Source organism: Gavia stellata, chromosome Z (assembly GCF_030936135.1).
Source record: "Gavia stellata isolate bGavSte3 chromosome Z, bGavSte3.hap2, whole genome shotgun sequence".
Taxonomy (NCBI): domain Eukaryota; kingdom Metazoa; phylum Chordata; class Aves; order Gaviiformes; family Gaviidae; genus Gavia; species Gavia stellata.
In genome coordinates this window covers 70,125,484-70,142,804 of record NC_082637.1, presented here as the reverse complement: position 1 = coordinate 70,142,804, position 17,321 = coordinate 70,125,484, and the positions used below count along the sequence as shown (strand labels likewise).

General features: G+C 36.2%; 1 protein-coding gene across 1 annotated transcript in view; it reads left to right on the top strand.

Annotated features, from left to right (window-relative positions):
* The window catches only part of HSD17B4 (hydroxysteroid 17-beta dehydrogenase 4), a 69,924-nt gene extending 52,815 nt beyond the window's left edge, over window positions 1-17,109 (top strand). The window contains exons 19-24 of the mRNA XM_059833285.1: window positions 349-455; window positions 769-855; window positions 3,292-3,381; window positions 5,343-5,481; window positions 14,552-14,679; window positions 16,525-17,109. Of these exons, the coding sequence (XP_059689268.1) occupies window positions 349-455; window positions 769-855; window positions 3,292-3,381; window positions 5,343-5,481; window positions 14,552-14,679; window positions 16,525-16,614 (641 nt within the window). The 3' untranslated portion in view covers window positions 16,615-17,109. The remainder of the gene's footprint in view (window positions 1-348; window positions 456-768; window positions 856-3,291; window positions 3,382-5,342; window positions 5,482-14,551; window positions 14,680-16,524) is intronic.
* Window positions 17,110-17,321: the final 212 nt, after the last annotated feature.

Here is a 17,321-nt window from a genome sequence, read left to right as displayed (position 1 = left end):
ACTTCCATGTAACTGTGTATCTGGTGTGCCAATGCATGTGTACTAAAACAGCCAATCTCCTTATTTTTCATTTTGGTACCTCTACAGACAGGGACTACTTCTACTTGTGAGTCTTACATACCGTAGGCAGTGTTGGAGTGCCAGTTCTCAGTGAGCACTTTCCTTTGCCTCAAAGTGAGGAAGCAATAAATGGTGACAGACACTTTTACAGTGAGATAAATTAGGTTAAAAAGAAAAAGGATAATAACATTATTGGATGAAAATATTACAAATACAGTATAGATATTTGTAGAAGCAACATGCAAACTCCTAATATTACAAATGCTGAAATGTTATTTTTTGAAATAGGATTTAAGAAGCCTATACTTCATGGACTATGCTCCTTTGGGTTTGCTGCTAGGAATGTTTTGAAGCAGTTTGCAAATAATGATGTGAACAGATTCAAGGCAATCAAGGTCTGTGTGTTCATTCTTTGCAGTTTATTTTCTTGGGGTTTTTTTCTGGTTTTAGTGCCAAAACTAATTCTTTAGGGTGGGAAAAGGCTTTTGCACTGTCTTAACTGCGACAATTGCTTTTACTTATTGCTGCATACATTTTAATGCCTCTATCTAGTATGTTTACTTCAATATTTAGGCTTTCTACATTGCTAGTGTACTGATTTTTCTTTTTGCTTTCTCTTTTTTCAGTAGAGCCTATGTTTTTAAGCTTTGCAAGTACGTACGACAGAACTGTTCACATTCCATTTTTTTTTTTTACTTTTTTTTTTAGGTTCGCTTTGTGAAACCAGTTTTCCCGGGGCAAACTTTACAAACGGAAATGTGGAAGGAAGGAAATAGAATCCATTTTCAGACTAAGGTCAGAACACGGTCACTATTGTAGGCTTTAGAAAGAGATGTGTTGGTTAAAAGACTGGCAGTATGAGGGGAAGCAAAAAAAGTGGCTCATCAAGCACACCATTGAAGAAGGTTTTGTAAAGAAATTAAGTGAATAGAACGAAATATTCGTACTTATTTTGTGGTGTCACTAAGATTCCAATAAAAATACCAGTATATTCGTAGGGCTTAGTACACTCCTTGTATTAAATAATTTGAGAACTCATTTAATCGTATTACATTTTCTTTGTTTGTCCGCTGTGGGAGAGCAAAAAGCAGTCATTCTCAGGTCAGCATAGTTTGTACTTGTTTTCTGCAGTTAATCATAACCTTGTGTATGCATCTTTTTTTAACATTTGTTTATCTTAAACCAACTCCTGACAGTTTATGCAGGTAAACTTCTACAAATTTAGCTTAAATTGAGTTAAACTTAAGCTGCATCTACACGGAACAACTTCCTTAAAAATGGAAGTTTCATAGCAGTTGGACATAGTAACTCAATAAAACACAGTTTACACGTCTATAAATTCAGCTTTTGCATTATTCTATTTTCTTTGGCATTGCTGTTTGCATTTTGTGTGGGTATCCTGTAATCCTCTCTTACACTTGGTAGGATACTTACTGGAAGCTAAGGGTAAAATACTGTGAAAGTAAATTCTCATTGCTTCTCTTGTAGTCTCCTGTGACACTGTCACTTTCTTAAACTATGATTTGCTTCTGGTATTTGTCAATATGTGTTGGCTTGTGCAGATGCAATTTACATTGCTTTGGCTGGCCAGAGTTTTGCAACCCCATCTCTGTAAAAATATAGCCAGCTGTTGATTAGTGAGTACAGCAGCAGGGATAGTTGCAGCTGCAGGGAGGATTGGGCAGGCAAAATCAAATGAGGAGAGTCATCATAAGGACAAAGGATTGCTGTTTCCACAGGAACACAGCTTTATGGAATAAACGTTGGCTGAAGGAGGTAAATTTTCTTTGCAGACCTGATGAGTGTTAGCAGCTATGGAATTTCAGAATTATAACGTCAAGGCTACTACGTACAAATTCTCCATTTCTGGTTACTAGTAGTAAACAAGACAGTTCGGTGCCTCAAATGAAATTACTGTATTGGAGATGGTGTAGCTATGTTTAAAAGGTACTACCCCCCAGTCCTGGCAGCATTTCTAGACTTCAGGTATCTACTTTTGAGGGTTTGCATGTACAGTGTAAATTAGCAGAATTCATGGTATGCTTCCAAGCCCTTTGGAATTCATAAACAGAGTGGGATGTTTTGTTGTGTTTAAAGGCTGGATTTGTTATTAAAGTTGGTTTAGTCATTGCTAATATGTAGAGTTTTGGGGGATTTTGCTACAGTTTTTTTTTCCACAGGTGTGGAGTAACTTATTTTGGAGAGAAATTACAGTATTTAACAGGATTATAGAAATCCGCCTTGTTTCAACAGTTATGAATTGTTTAGAGTTCTGTTTCTTATTGTATGTTGGATTAGTCTGAAGTAAAGCCATCTTCATACTTATAATAAAGTCTGGTTAAGTCAAACTAAAAGTAGACATATGACTTCGATATGCTGGTTTATATCCATTTTCAGCATTGTCTGAAGTGCAGTGGCAGCAGGTGACAAGCTGTTAGGCATGATTTGAGTAATCACTATTATGTAGTCTTTCTGTATTAATTTCACCTGTGCAGTAGGCTAGCCTGTGATAATGGATATTCCTCCGCTTTGGCCATTTATCATATAACTCTCTGTATGCATTGTCAGTGAATCATTTTGCCATCATCTGTTTGCTGCCATAAGTCAGAATGGTTTGTCAGACCCCTTAAAGAGACAATGCCAAAATGAAACCCATTTTCTTCTCTGACTTAACTATTTTAAAAAATTAAACCAGAAAGGAATTCAGGGATTTTTCATCTTTCTTCTTGTAATTTTTCTGGTTGTACAATGCTTAGAAATTGTTTCTAGTGCAATTTCAGGGTAAGGCACCTGGAAACAGTGAAACTGTCTAGATGAACTCTTGACAACTGCACATCTACCTCAAGGAAAAACATTTTAGAACTTTGTCTTTCTCAGAACTATTTATGAAGTAACATTAACAGTAACTTATAACACTGGAGATAAATTTTCAGATAAATAAGGTTTTTCTATCATTTTGTGAACAGAAAACCAGCAATATATTTTGGTATAATTTCTCAAGAAGCAAATAATTATTTTGTCTGAAGAGCTGTTTGCGAAGCATAGTATACTAACTTGCCTCAAGCCTACAACACATTTGTGGGGTGGGTCTTTTTCACTCTGGAACTTTTATGTTTTCTCTTTTCTTCATCTCTGATTTTAAAATGTAAGGAAGACTCCTTGGTTGCCATTCTGTTGTGACTTTTTTTGTATACGGTATCTCTTTAATGTAATTTTTTTCCTCCACCACAGGTCAAAGAGACTGGAGAAGTTGCTATTGCAGGGGCCTATGTGGATATAATACCAGCCTTGGATAAGCCTTCTGCTCGGGAGCCTCTGAAGGTAGGGGGAAGCAATAGAAGACTTAACTTGCAAAGCAGCATAGTTAGGCTTTATTTTTGTGAAAAACGCAGGAAAAAGACTTAGATCACTTACCAGTCTTACTTAGATGAGTGTATGAGTTCAGAGATGTGAACGCACATGTTGTTTAAGATACAGAGATTCATGGATCTATTTGAGGGGAAAAATACAGACATTTTAAGATACACAGGATGGCTAATAAAGTTTGAAGTGCTTGATGCCAGTTGAACTGTTCAGATAAGCATTGCTCTGTATGTTACAAAACTGGTGAGGTGTGCACCAGTAAGGGCCACAAGTTTTGAGCACTTCCATAACTTAAGATTGAAATTAGTCCATCTAATTTGGGTCTGTACCTGTAAAACAAACATTTTGGTTTTATTTTGTAGATGTTAAAGATCAAACTCAATGTGAGTTGTAAAAGTGTGTGACCTTTCTTTCTCAATTTTTTCAGAGAGACATGGGGAGAGTGGAAGGAAGGCATTAGAAGAATAGAACAAATGATTATGAGATAGTGTACTCATACAAAAGAACAGTTTTGTCATTGAATCATTTTGAAAGATGGCTCTTACAGCTGTTCGTGCATATGGTTAGGCCTAACACATGATATGCACTTTATACTATATATATATATTTTAAGAAATCCTCTGCATGCATGCATTAAGCGTTGGGTACTGGACTTGCCACAAAAGACAGAATTGTACATGCAATGCTGAGGATGTCCTGGGTTCCTAATGTGGTCTAAAAGACATGGGTGCACAGTGCATTGCCTTATAAACTGTATCTTTTTTTCCCCATTGATTCCTGCCTGCAAATGGTGAAACTTTAATGCATTGAAGTTTATGAAGTATTGAGATAGTGACATTCATATAAAGCTTGTGATATATTCCTGGAACCTGTTTCTTTTTGCTGGTTGTGTTTAGTCCTCTGGTATTCTAAACTGTTGCCAGATCTGCATTTGAAGTTCAAACATATAAGCATTGGAACTTCTCTGTGAAATAATTACAGAGATTCTTTTTAACATGGGCAGAACAGTTCTTTTTCTTTAGGCTTACTCTGAGAAATTAAGGTGCTTTGGCAGAAGTTTGTTGACAGAGGCAGAAATCGCCAGGGGAAACTAGCCTGAGTGAGTGAAGATTGGCAAATTTAGATGTCATCGGGAACTCTGTTATATAATGATAATGGAAAATGTTAAGCTTAGCCAAAGAGATGACAAGATAGCAACGTGAGGAGTATTGTATTCTGGTATACAGGTAGGTACAGCAGAACCGCTAAAGCTATGAGAGCTTCTTTGCTCCAATTCCAGTTAGATGAAAAATGTCACTGGAGCAGCTTCTTAAAGTGTAGTATTTTATCCAGTACAAATATTTGTTTAAGAAAGACAATGAAAGGCTTGCAAAATAATCCATGTTTGGAAAAGTTGAAAATGTAAGTGTAGCTAATCCCACTCTAAAATGATAAATAAATTGTGTCTGCACTGGAGTTCTGACTGTGTTCATAGTGCAGTATGTTTTGAACATCTTCCATGTCAAGTTAAAGTAATGTACAGGTAAAAACATTTTTGTGTACTAAAAACTAACATGCCGTTCACCATGGAAAAAGTGGCAATGGTTATCCTCCAAAGGGAATAAAGAGCTATTTAGAAGCCCTTAGAGCTCTAATTATAAAGCATATCTTAAACTGTAGTGATAAATGACAAAAACTGCAAAGCAAGATTTGAAATAATTCTCAAGGAAGAGTCCATGAAGCGTTTTCTGCTTGAACGTACTCTTTAATGCTGACAGTTGCTAGAGGTGATTATTTGTGGTGGAAGAAATCTCAATTGCATTTAATAATTCTGCAGTAGAGACTTTCCTGGACACAGTGCTTGAACTAATAGACATATTTAGTATGTTATTCACGGAGTTTCAATTTTAAATTCTTCATACTCACTCTCTTCTTTTAAGACTGCAGGGCTGCAGAGTGACCTTGTGTTTGAAGAAATTGGTCGTCGCGTAAAAGAGATTGGAAATGAATTGGTAAAGAAAGTAAATGCCATATTCCAATGGGACATCACTAAAGATGGAAAAACAGCAATGCAGTGGAGTAAGTTGTAGCTTTTCTATAATGCTCTGATGCATTTTTTTAATGACATGAGATTAATTATACTCATTCTAATTAAACTGATATCTTGAAAGTAAACATAAGGTAATAGATGAAGATTGACTGGGACCTACAAATCTGAATGCATACTGAATGCACAACTGACAAGGAGATCAGATAAAGTTCCATAATGGCAGTTACTAACCTTTCTATGAACATACTTCTGTAACTTGCCTATTTAGATGTAGGTATAGGCAAACCATCCTCTAGAACTTCACTGCATTTCTGTTTACATTTTCCAGAATAGATCGCCACTGCACTTAGAAAAGCAGGCTAGATTAACCTACTGGGAGCTCTGTGTTACAGTAATTAGTCTGCTGGTGATGTACATGCTGACTAATCTAAATAAGTATTTATTTCTACTGCATTGTTCTTGTCACTTCAGTGAAAATATAGCCCAGTTTGTTTCCATTCAAATTTTCTGAGATCAAGGTTTAGTGAAGGTATAATGAAGCTTACCCATCCTTTAAGCATGGGACTGGCTTGATGAAGAGAGGCTAAAGCTCATAATAGCAACGAATCAAAGGGGAAGTGTTTCCTGGTAAAGTGGATTATACAAGTATGTGAAATCATCTGATGGGGGCAAAACTACTTCCTCAAAAAACTTCTCTTCTTGAATTCTCTTGTGCTCAGTTTCTAAGGACATGTATTTTTGCAAAAAGCAGTCTAATTTTAATAATTGGATATATTTCATTGTCTTTGGAATTATTCAAGTTTTTTTGCTGAGGTGTCCTGAATAGTCTATTAGTGGAATGTAAAGTTTTTCCAAAGGAATAAACCATAGTCAGGTTGTAACTTCCAGACTTTTGCTTTTTTGAGGAGAAATGCAAGTTTTGGGGTCGAGTCTGTCACTTAGACTGCTTCATTTTGATTGGTCTCAATGGTTGGATCCAGTTAGAACAGTTTTGGGGGAGATACAGATGAGGTGGACCGCCCTTTGACAGGCTGAGGGGAGAGACTGACATGTTGGTAGGTCAGATCGGGTCTGTGTTATGCTTTGTCCCATAGACTGTGACTTTTTTTAACTATTGTTAAGTCTTTGCGATGTCTGTTCTCAATAAATGGTTATTGTGTTTAAGAAACTGCTCTTCCTTTTACAGAGTGGTTCAGAAACCTATAATTCCACTTTTTCTTTTCCTAATATTAACCAGCAGAGATTCTTAGTAGCAAGACTGCTGTTAAGTTTCAGGAAAAATATCATACGTATATTGATCAAGATAGTTCTGTTCTACCTGTATTGCCTTTTAAGCAATTTTTGAGGGATAAGGGATGATTCTCACTTGGATGGTAGTTAATCAATATATTGAATATACCTGTGTAGGTTATGAAGTCTGAGTACATATATATCAAAATGAGAGGGGGGTAAATACTGCATAATTCAACTCAGAAGGTCTGTCTTAAAACTCATTACTGCTCTTAGTCATTCCTACCATCTGCAGTTTTCCACTTTTACACCTGGTAATTTAGATGATGGGCATGCTTAGAACATGGACAGAAGGCTTATGAAGTCTTTCCTGTGTTCTTGCTTACTTTTTTAGAAAATATGTTAGAAGCGCGTAGATTAAACTCCAAAACGCTTGGAGTGGATACTTGTGTTTGTTAGAGAATCACTCTGTACACTACATCAGTCATGTCTGTTGTTTCATGTGTAACTAAACGTAATGTAAGTGATGACCATGTTTATAATAACAACCAGAAGACTGTCTTCAAGATGATTTATCATTGTCTTTAATTTTGGAACTGCTTTGTTTGTCACCTAAACTCAGTATTACATATGTTCAAAGAATGGAGGGACAAATCAATGGAAGAAAAACCTGATGAGGGGTGTTCAAGACATGAATAAAATTTGTCGCTCAGGAAGACCTTAAGCGGCACACTGCTGAACGTGGAACAGGCACATTTGAAGATTTAGGCCTGAGCAGTGGCCTTACCTGCCCCATGAGATCAAGTTTTATTAGAGGGGAAACAGAAACAGGTGGATGTTTTTGCCATTGTATCCAGAGAGAGAGAGAGAGTACTCCTGTTTGGAGTATAAAGTCAGCCTTTTCTGGTTTTCAAACAAAGCTTGTCCTCTCTTCTGTTTCCTACTGAAGCAGTGGAAGGAAAGTAGGGCCTTCTTCCAATGCTTATTTCCCTAGCTAAAAGGGATTAAAAAGACATAACTTTTCTTTGTCCTGTTCCCTCTGCTTTGGTTGCAGTGAACAATATCTGTACTTTTATAAGAATTTGGAACTACTTAAAGCTCCCTGTGGGGTGGAGGGTGGAGGCGGTAATCTAATATTTTAAATGTTTCCTGTTGCTGACTACTCTTAGGAGCTTAAATGAAACATTTCCAAAATCTTGGAAAAGTTACTGCAAATTTTTGTATAGTGTGGTCAGTTCCTTCAAGCTTAGGTGTCAAAACAGTGGCTAGTGTTTATGAATTACTGTAGTCTTTACGGTGTAATAAATATGTAAGGCTGAATGTAAATATCTAGGTGACAAGAAGCTTGTCTGTAGAAAATGTTCCTTACTTTTCTCATCAGGAATATTGGTATGCAAAGTACTCCCTTTGTATATCACTTTTTCAAAGAACTTTCTGTGTCATCTGATGATTTTCTGAATTTGTGTGTCTTTGAAATTTCAAGCAGTTAAAGAATGAAGAAAGCAGGAGTTGGTTAATATTTGAAAGAATTAAAATTAAATGTGGATTATAACTGAAATATTAAATTGTAGTATTAAAATATTAAAATAGTTATGTAAACTCACTGGCAGAGTGTTAGCAGTTGTGACAACTGTAGTGTCAACTCCCACAGTTTGTCCTTATGTGGATTAACAGCATACTACTGTTGCTGTCTATTTAACTCTAATGGTGGATTTCTGATGGCACGGTATATATATCTGCATGATGTAATTTTTATTTTGGGGATTTTTTTTAAACACTATTCTGGTCATGAAAAAAACCTCAAACAAACACAAAGGAAAAAAAGACCTTCCAGAAACAAGCATTCAAGATGTGTAAGCAATTGCCAGCTTAATTCTTTTTCCTTGTTTGCATACATTATTATTCAGTATTCAAGAGCATCGTCATGTACTGTCTCTTCTACCAGATGCTAGCATAATTCATTTTGCATGGTGAACGTGGAAGAAGAGAGTAGTTTGTAGCTTTGCATTCAAAGGAAGACAACTTTCTTGCAGCTAAGATATTGTCGATAACCCAAAAGATTTCTGACGGATCTTTATATGGCCATCACCAAGACGTTAGTAATGCACAGGAACGATGACAGCAAATTTAGAATACGTAACATTGACAGAGCCACTTACTGACTTGAATGCTTGACTTTTTCTGTTGTTAATGGAATGGGAGCTTCTGTATGTAATGAGAAATTTTAGCTTTTGACAAATTAATTTTTTACTTTAAAAACTGAAGATGATAGTAAGACGTTACCTTTGCTTTAGCTTGAATTTAATTATGTGTCAGTATTTTGACTGGTTTCAAATCTGCTTCAGATTTTAATGTTAGTCAACTCTGTCAGTAGAATTGCACATCTTACACTCAATTTAAGTTAGTTGGCCCACTGATTATTAGCTGATCTTCTGTGTACAATAATTTAAAATCAGTTTTATAAATGTTAATGCTAAGTTAGATTATAACAGTTTTGAATCATCTTTCTCAAAGTAAAATTGCCTGTTTGAGAGCTAGATCCCATAATGTACATAGCTACAATAAAGCAAAGAGGAGAATATGACATTAAAATTAATTTAGAATTTGGTTCCTGTGGATAAATATTCCATGCTGCTTCAATGTATTGTCAAATTTCTTGACATGTTACCACTGAAACAACTGAAATGTGAGGAGGTAGATTATTTTGGGGGAGTTTTTTGTTTTGTTTTAAGCCTTGAGTTGATGCTAATTGTTTCATTATCTATTGGTTTTTTTAAGGCCTCTCTTTCTAAGGGCCTCCCAGGCCTTTACAGGCAGTGTTTGTGGTTCTCTTGGGCTACTTGCTAGGCCTCTTTCCTTATTAAATGTATTACGTAGTTGTGCTGGCTTGTCTTCTAATTTTTTGACTTGTCACTTTTGCACAGCTTTGTGCTGTTGTGAAAACTGCAGCAATTGACAGCACTAGAAACAATCTGGGCCCTGCAGCTCATTGCTGTCTTACTCAGTGATTGTAGCTCCAGCATCTTCTGCTAATGTCCTTGAGCCTCTTAAGATCTGGGAAGAGGCTGGGAGGGAAGCAAATGAGAGAAAGCAGCAGTATTAAGGACTGCTCTGAAATTCGTTCTCATGTATGCAGTTGTTCTGGTGTTTTCCAAACTTTCATGAACCAAAAGGTTTTTTTAAAATTTATATTTATTTTTAGTGTTTCGTTTTAATTGCAACTGTAACCTTTTGATCTCTGTTCTCTGCAGTAAGCCAAGATTTTTGTTTATTACTTTAAATGAAGTACAATTTGTGGATTGGATTTAGCTTTTGCTGTTACAGAGACACTTCTTGATGGTAGCACTAATATTAGTTACACTGGTCTGTTTAATTAGCAATGACCTTTACTTTCATGTAGTTCTCTGTGGATGGTGTGAAGCCATGGGGAGGTGTAGAACCGTTGATCTTGCACTCAGGATGTGAAATTTTGGACAGCTCATTCGCTGTCTAAACAACGTTGAACTGTAGACAACTGCTCTTAATTAGTGGTATTTCTTTATAGAAGCAAGCTGTTCTAATTTAAGAGGATACTGAAAATCCTCTTAAGAAGATAAAGCAATACAGATATTGGTAGTGTCAAAACCTAAGGAATAAGCTTAGCGATACTGGAGCTATCTTTTCTTATTTTTTAACAAAATTCTTGAGACCCCCCAGCTTTGACTTCTCCAGTTGGCTTCACTATCTAAAGCATGCTTTGCTCTCTCCTGCATATTTATTACTGTACAACAATCGCTTTTGTTTTCGATGGTTATAAAATATTTTTCTTAGAGTTAAGCTACTTCATTTCAACTTCTCTTTCCATAGAGGAAAGACGTTGCCATTGAGATTTGGTAGCTGATAGTTAATGGCTGTCTAGAACAGTACTCAGAAGAGTTTACCCATCTGTTGCTTTTCATCATGTTTCTGAAGGCACTGCTGAAGGCAGAAGATACTTCTGTTCCTTTCCAGTTCTCAGAAGAATAAAACTTTGTTAGGAGAACTGGGGAGAAATCATTACATGCAGTTGATTGTGAACATCTGACAAATTAAGATGAAACTGCTTAATATTTTATGATGCGATATGACTTCAGGGAATGAAGAGTGGGTGACACTTTACTTTGAGGATGAGGCTTGTATTGTAGTTACTTACCCTCTGTGAAGCAGAACAAAAAACAAACAAAAAATAGTCTGACTGCTTAATATTTCTCTCCTAGAAATGGTATGGTACTCTTCGAAGGCAAAGCAAAACCTGTGCCCCAGATCTTAGATTTTTAGGCTCTTTGGCTACCTGCTATAGAATGTCAGTGTCTAGTGTTTTAGCCTGTATATATATAAATTTTTTTTAACCTTTCTATTATGTCTTTCAAAGCAGCGTCTTATGGATGATAATAATTCATAGATATTTAATTGCTGTAATATAACACTTAAGTATAGAAGTAGAAACAAAAATTTGAAGGATACCTACTGTTTCATCCACTGCAACTGCTTGATTCTGCTTTTCTGCCAGGTGTGTAATACTAAAATTGTACGTATTTAAGAAGCTAGTTGATTTTTAAAAGAGACTTCAAGTCTAATTTTAATTTTTGTTGCTACACACAGTATTGAGTACCATGCTCATGTTTCAAGCTTCGGTTTTTGTATGGAGTGGATCAGCCATGTGAATGGCTAGGAGAAGAGCTGTATCTGTAGCAGCCGCCAAGGGCTATGTGTTCTCAGGACCAAATAACACCGGAACACTGGAGGCACCTGTAGGCTACTCATTTGTTACTGCTGGCCGTGAAGCCAGTGCACGAGGTAGTTGCCTGGCAGCTGCCCAGGTCACCAGCCACCTGAGCACTGGCATAACTATGCCAGTACCAAGTTATTATCAAGCTGGCTGCTGCAATCATAGTGCAGCGTGCAAGGTGCAGTGACAAGATGGTAGCTAAAACCATAATTGTGTATCCAGGAGACATGTGTAGAAGATATGTATAGGAGACTTGCATCAAGACCGTTTCGTGCTCTACAGCAGGCAGCTGTGTTATATAGCCTTATCTAATAAAGTTGTATTTTACAAGAAGGCACCCTCTTGGGTCATTTTGGAAAGCTAGACTTTTTCTGCTCTGATGGTTGAAATCTGTTCTGATATTGGGCTCATTTTTTTCATTGCTAGTTTATATCCATTTGTCCATGTACCACTGCTGTAGTTTAGTCTCAGTTGTAATCTGAATACTCAAGGCTAGGTGTACATCAGGAGGTGAGAAAAATTATTGTATATGTTTCTAATCCCTCTTTTTTCTTTCCCTGGCAAAAAAAAGAATAAGCAAGTTTTTGGGGTAGTTTTCCATTCTCTATAAAGAAAGGAGTTCCTTTTCCTCTTCAAAATACCAACATATGGTGTATTTTGGGTTACTCTTTCTCCAGTGTGATTCACCAGAATTCACCCGCTGGGGCTTACTTATCAAGTTTCAGGATTTCATTTCCTCCTGCTAGTTCCTTTGGGGGTTTGGGTGGTTTTTGTTGGGTTTTTTTTTGACTGCTTGCATTAGAGATGTCATAAATCGTTTATGATAAAGCTATATAAAGATATATAAAAAGGGGTGGGTCAAGTAACAGTAGAAGGTCCTTAATGTTTTTATAAAAAAACACAGTATTTGTTGTCACAGAGCTCTGCTCTTTTGTGGCTGCTCTGGTCTTTTTTTTTTTTCCTTAGCGAAAATCTTAATGCTCTTTAAATAGAATAAAGAGGAAATGGAAATTATATTTTCGTATTTTTAGAAAAAGAACATACCACTAGATTGGCCCTCTTTTTTTTTAGAATTTCTAATAAGTTTTAGTTTGAGATGCATTAGGGATTTGATGTGATTAAACATAACAGTTTTGCCCATGGTACCATGTTTATGCAATGTTTACAGGCATATTTGTGCTTTCAAGAGCTTACAATTAATCATAGACATGGATTGAAAAGCGATGCTCTTAAGACTTGGATAGGAAATGGAGAAGGAGTACAGGGATTGTAACGATGTTAAGTATATACAATATTCAGATTAAAATCTAGGAGTTGTTAGAAATTGTCTGAGTCACTACGCCTTTTTAATTCTAACTTTTTGTCGTCTAAACTTTATACGGCTGAGACTGATGGATGAGTATTATCAATGAGATATATCAAAACTGCTTTTCGAGCCAGTGCTTAGTAGAGAAGGAGAAGAGGATCTGTTGTGTCTTGGGAGATGTTATGTCAGGCTTTCATCGTCTGGGTTCCCTTCTGGAACAGTCTGGGAAGGGTAGGGACAGCCAAAAAAATTAATGCATGCAAAATGAAGCACAAGAAGGGACTCGTGCTCTTTTGATTTCTAAGGTCCAGAAGTAATTAAAAATAAATAATTAAGAACTGTAAGCATCCTAGAAAACCATGCGTGTGTTTTGTGAATTTATATGTGGGGCTTGCTGACCAGTGCTGTTTGGCTCAAAGGGAGCTCGGTTTGGCTACATTGGTGTGGTTCGTAACATTGCTAGCATTTGAGTGGAGGTGTATTTTAAAAGCAGATTGACCGGTAAGCTTGCTTAATTTAATCTGGGGAACTGGTGTCCACTAGGAAACTTACATTTCATCATTCAATAGATGATTATTTTTTATTTTTTAAATAATAGTCCGTGCCTGCATAACCTACAGGAGCAATGTTTAAAGGCTGTCTTACGATGTTAAGACTATATAGTAGCTGTTTCAAATCAAAAGAATGTTACACAGCTCCTACCCACAAACATAGAAGGTATAGATTGTTCATCTGGTGCTCAGTAATTTTTTTTTACTTCGAACAGATTTCAGAAAATGAAAGACTTAACTCAAACAGACAAAAGCTATTCCCAATCTGTGTAGTTCACCTTACCATTTCAGAAAAATTATTTAGAAAAAAGTACATGAGAGTTTATGCAGAAATAAGTCTCCATAGTTGGGCCAGCATCTTAAAATTTGTCAACTAAGAGAAACCAACTGACAGTCTTAGTATTGACTAGGCAGCCATGATTCTCTGATTAGAGATGTCATCCACTTACGGGAACATACACTCGAATAATGATTTTGTTTTGTGCTTAAAAGAGGGGCGGGGCAAGGGGGAACGGGTTGGGATGGACACCAAGAGGAAAAGTTGTAGAGGGAAAGACTGGGAATTTGCAAAATCTGAGAATGATTTGGCAGAGCACATCCTGTCAAAATATCCTTCTAATATTGTTCTAAACAAATGATGCAATACATGATGGTGTTAGCCTTGTAATAGATTATTTTGGCAGGTCATTTGGTGTGGGGAAAAAAACACTCTGAAGCTCCAGATACTTGGAGGAATTTCTGGCTTTCCAGAAGAGAAAGACAGATATTTGGCAAGTCTTTAAATGCTCTTTGCCTGAAGCAGAACAGGCTATATTGCCTGTGGGGCAGAAAAGGGAAAATACAGCAGCATGTTTGAACACCACCACATTTGCCTTCTCTGAATATAGGATGCTGGTTTAAAACATCAGAGCTTTATTACTAGCTTTAACATTTTTGCAGTAATTTCACTAATTAATATCTTGTGAATCTTGAGTGATGTTTAAAAATGTTTTTAGCAATCTATGCAAGAATTTTCAAATGGCAGTTCTTGCTGTAAACCCCCACCTCCTTAGTATAGGAATAGGGTTTTTTTCTCTTTGAATCTCAATTATTTTCTTTCATTAAAGAAGAAGAATTCAAACCCTTTCATTTTCTAAGTGGCTGTTAGCTCAAGATTTACGTTTAGACTGGATGCTTCATAATAATAGATAAGGAGAGTAGTATTCTTTAGGCTGAAAATTTTATCTTTATTTTGAAATAAAACTATCTTTACTGCTGCTTTTCAGCAATTGACTTAAAGAATGGCTCTGGAGCAGTGTATCAAGGACCTGCAAGAAGTTCTGTTGATACCACCTTCACTCTCTCGGACGAGGATTTCATGGACGTGGTACAACAAAAGACTGACCCCCAAAAGGTAAAACCTGTGCATCGCAGACATGCTCACTTGCATAGGGACATATTATTTGCCTTAACTCAAGCTCTGATCTGTGACTGTTTGCATTCCAAAATTCGCAACAGTGGATGTTTTGACAGTGCAAACCAGAGTCAGAGGAGGTAGAAGCACATTGTTACCTTATCCTGAATTAGTCAGAAGACACGATGAGGAATTTTTGCCATCTTTATTGTCTTGAGACAAAGATACCTTAAAAGAAATGAAGCCTGGCAGTACAAAGTTAGTTGTTTGTTTGTTTCCTGGCACTATTTGCAAGGTTAGGGTTTGTCAGTTTGATCGTTCAGGCTGTTTTGATTGGTCATTTTGCAGGAAGTTGGTATTTGTTGCAAAATTAAGATTTACTGCTACTATTGCAGCAAAGAAAAATTTCGGACAAGGCATGCATGTAGATCCATTGAAACTGGTCAAAATTCACCCAAACTATGTAGATTTTTAAGGGAAAGATTTAAGAAAGTTATATAATCTGGGTGTGCACTTTTAGCTCCTTGGAGTAATCAACTGCTTAAAACTACTAATTTTACTAATAAAAGTGCCTTGTGTAAAAGTAAATTAAACTGTCACAGATTTAATATGTCAGCTTACAGATTAAAGCTTGAACAAATGAAAACTTTAATTAAGCTCATCATATATCAAGCAGTTCCTTTTCTTTCATCCCAAGCAGAAGTTGTTGGAGACTTTGATTGTAAAATTGGAGACTAACAATGATGGCAAATGTTTGTTGTAAGTCCTACATACCACATGAGTAAAATCCTTTGTGACCCTCTGTATATAGCAGGCATAAAGCATAAACAAAAAAGATGTTGACGTGTAATCTTCAGAATGCTAAAGAACAGTGATTGCAATTCAGGAACATTATCTATTCTTAGTCATTAGTATTTCCTTTGAGTTTCTGTGAAGTTTTTAATCTAAAAAAGCTCAAAGCATCTATTCAAATTCTTTTCTGCTGGCTCTCTCTATCCCTTATTTGAATGTATTTCAAGTTAATGGAACTATGCAAAAGCACATTGTTTCAGAACTTTCAAAGAGCTTTCAGATTGCAAAGCCACAGCGAAGCAAAACTGGTTTTAAAAAAACACTGAAGTAGATTGAAACAGGGTATACAGCTCTTTGAAGTAGTGACAATAAAAATGTAATGTACCAGCATTTCAGTGAAAATATTGGTTGATGTATGATCCTGCAAATGCAACAAAATCTTGTTTAGTTCCTGTTTGTTGTAATATGTGATTTATAAAGCCAGTGCATTTCTTTGGAATATATGTGTATGTATATTTTGCAAGTTCCTGTTATGAATTTGAGTGAGTACTTGACCTTTTTATTAGGCCTTTAATTTTCATTAAATGGCCTTTTTATTCCATTTTCTCATTTCATATAAGGATATATGGATATCTGTAGCATTGGGAGGGGAGGACTGGGAGCTTTATTTTTGAGCCGTGGTGAAGTTCTGCCATCAGCATCTGTGAAGAAGTTTGTCTTAGACCAGGAGAAGTCCTCTGTGCTATACATAGAAAAGAAATGGAGGCCAGTGAAGTTGCTTTGTGTTTATTTTTTTTCCCCTGAGTAACAGACATGGCCTTGCCTGCACTGTAGATAGAAAACTGTGATTCTGGATGCTATTAAAATTGAACTTGGATGGTTTTCTGTTAGTAACCAATAATCAATACTCAATGGTCGTTGTGCACTGAAGGCTTTCTCCTGAGCACTAAACAACCACACTTATCTTTGGCTTCTTGTTTGGTTCCAGCAGCTCTTTGGATTGTGAGTGAGCAGTTGAATACATTTTTTTCCCCCCTTCTCTGCTTTTTGTAGGCATTTTTTTCTGGTAAACTAAAAGTGAAAGGGAATATCATGCTGAGCCAGAAATTGGAAATGATCCTGAAAGATTACGCCAAACTCTGAACTGCTTGATCGTCTACCACAGCAGTGAAGAACTTCAGAAGACAGAAACTTCAGTGAGTTCAGAACTAATGATTGAAACATTTTCAGGCTACTTAACATCAATGTACTGATTCATTATACTGCTAATACACAATATAATTGCTGTAGACAGAAAATTATGAAATTAATGTAACTCTTAATATAGTCCCTTTTTGTTTCTCAGCAATGGTAGGGAATCATACTTTTCTCATTGCACACTTTTATCTAAATAAAATGTATGTAGCTCTTACAAAGATGGATATATTTCTATATTAACTCTGAAGAAAATTAAACGAGTACACCTCTTTGATATGTCCTTCTATTTGTCTGTCAGTCTTAGTTTATATTGGCTTAGATAGACTGTCTTATTTCTACGAATCTAGTTGGTTTATTATTAAAATTAACATTATCTTTTGTCTTAAGTTCTTATGATCCCATTAAAACAACTGGAAGATGGAAGTCAGTTCCATTTATTTACATCTTGTCATTATGTGTTTTTTTTCTGTACAGGAAAAAAATCTTGACTTTTAGCTCTGCCCACCTTGTTTAGACAGTTACTTTTATGTAAGTTAGTCTTATAAATTACATGGGAAGTGGTAAGCATTAATTCTTTAGGGGAAAGTTTTTCATCTGAGAGGTATTATGCTGCACCAAAGGCTGTCACTGCAGTCAAATTGTTCTTCATGGGG